This window comes from Choristoneura fumiferana, unplaced genomic scaffold (assembly GCF_025370935.1).
Source record: "Choristoneura fumiferana unplaced genomic scaffold, NRCan_CFum_1 Sck3bRy_348;HRSCAF=598_pilon, whole genome shotgun sequence".
Lineage (NCBI taxonomy): Eukaryota > Metazoa > Arthropoda > Insecta > Lepidoptera > Tortricidae > Choristoneura > Choristoneura fumiferana.
The window spans coordinates 12,761-15,019 of NW_027413003.1; the positions used below are offsets into that span (position 1 = coordinate 12,761).

At 36.5% G+C, this 2,259-nt stretch overlaps 1 protein-coding gene across 1 annotated transcript; it reads left to right on the forward strand.

Annotated features, from left to right (window-relative positions):
• Positions 1-753: 753 nt before the first annotated feature.
• LOC141445101 (uncharacterized) lies at positions 754-2,039 on the forward strand. The gene has a single exon (XM_074110883.1). The coding sequence runs from the start codon at positions 828-830 to the stop codon at positions 2,037-2,039; it is 1,212 nt and encodes a 403-aa protein (XP_073966984.1). The 5' UTR covers positions 754-827.
• The last annotated feature ends 220 nt before the right edge of the window (positions 2,040-2,259 follow it).

Consider the following 2,259-nt stretch of genomic DNA (forward strand, 5'->3'; position numbering starts at 1 on the left):
TATTTTATGCAACAGTTGTATAATAGGGTTCAAAAAAGGTGAGTGGCGTGAGTGAGCTTTAGCGAACATCGTAAGAAAAAGACGCCACGAGCTTTTTTTGACTTACTTATACAACGTTGCATACAATACTTTTTCTTCGACTGGGTACTTATTAATTACAATACAAAATTAGAGAAATAGTAAACTTTAAACGTTTTCATACTTTAGTAAAAAGTATGGCAAACGCAAAGAGAAGGTAAACAACAATAAACAAGTGAGAAATATGAAAATGACAAAATTTGTCTAAGTTAAATTTGTGACGTGTTAAAAATACGAGTGACCTGTGACGATGTTAAAAATACGCGTTACTTATGTTGGCAGGCTATGGATTATGTTCGGAAAGTTTTTATTCTGTATAAAACCATATAAAATATGTAACTGGCTGCACCTTAGCCTGTCCGAACGTACGAATTAAGAAAAAAAGTAAGTGGTTGCAGTATCGTTTTAGCAACATTACGATAGAATGAAAAAGGCGGGAAACTGTTAAACTTGGCGGACGCGTTTTTTTTGAAAATTTCTTTTAAATATTCTTTTTATCTGTAAATATAGGATCAAATAAGGTGTAAAGTAAAATATTTAGATTCTGTGTATATATTTATTTAATTTGTGTAGTTCTAGAAGAATATTTGGTAAGTAGTTAGTTAATTTTTATACTTTAAATATGAGTAAAGAGGAGCCCCAGATCCTGGGGGTTCATCTTCACTGCAACACCATCACCTGCTTATTATGTTACGGTAAACAACAATAGCGAAGGTAACAACGATAATCACAAAGACAATGACTCAGTCATGGGCTTTGATTCTGATGCGTCTCACGCTTCAGCATCGGCCGAAAATTCGAAAACATCTCGTAAACGTTCTTTTGTTCGACACATTTGCAAAACGTGTAACAAAAAAACGAGACATCGGAATAACAGTGGCTCTGACCCTAATAAATCTTGCAATTGCAATACTGACACTGACCCTGATAGCCCGACAATTATTTCTGAAAAAGTAACACCAAATTCAGCAGATGAGACTATTTCTAAAGATAATCAAGGCAAGGTCTCCATTGGTAGAAAGTCCTACCAACCATCGGATGCTTCTCCTTACCTCATTCATGTGCAGCGCATCGAGACATCACCTTCTGACAATACCACCTTACATCCAGTTACATTTGGCAACTTCTTATTGAAACAAAAGTACAAAAATATTGTAAATGGCAGTGTTAAGCGAATTGGTAGGAATAGGATTGCTGTTGCTTTTTCGAACTTTATAGATGCAAATGCTTTTATATCCGATGCTAACTTGACTACCCATAAACTGAGAGCTTTTATTCCTACCTATAATGTAACCAGGATGGGTCTTATTCGTGGGGTGCCTGATGATTGGAGCCCTGAGGAAGTCATTGAAAATGTTAAGGTTCCCTTAGGTTGTGGTGAAATTATAAAAGTAAGACGTCTAAACTACAAAGTAATGGTTTCAGGTGCACCAGTGTGGAAACCTTCTCAAACTGTTGTACTTACTTTCGATGGCCAAACACTGCCCAAAAAAGTTTTTATGTGCTACAATGCTCTACCGGTGGAATTATACATTTTTCCGACCATACAATGTTTTAACTGTTGCCGTTTTGGCCATACCAAAATACAATGTAGGTCAAAGCCTTGTTGCTTTAAGTGTGGCCAAGGACACACTGGGTCTTCTTGCGACATCACACCAGAGGATGCATCCTGTTCCCTATGTGCAGGTCATCACTTTGCTAATAGTAGGTCCTGCCCTGAACTTGACAGACAAAAGAGAATTAAACATAGCATGGCAACTTCTTCCATCTCTTATGCTGAAGCTTCAAAACTGCACCCAGCTGTTTCAAAATCTTTTGCAGATGTGGTATCTCATGGCCAAAATAATTCTCATGTGCAATCAGGAAATCAGTTATTTACCCCAGGTAGTTCCCCACAAAATCTTACAAAAAAACAATTTTGCAAAAGCCAAGTCCTCCCGCATCCTATCCAAAGGTTATGATCAAGAGGCTCATAAAGCCCTGATAAGAGATTACAACATGACTCTTCCATGTAAGGGTTGTGCTGTTAACAATCAAAACATACAAACTAATAATAATAAATAAACACTCCATCTATTTCAGATATCTTAATAGCTTTGTTAAATTATTTAACACAAACACAATCAAATAAAAATACACCGTCCAACGTTGCCCCTTATTTGAAATTTTGACCCAGTTCTT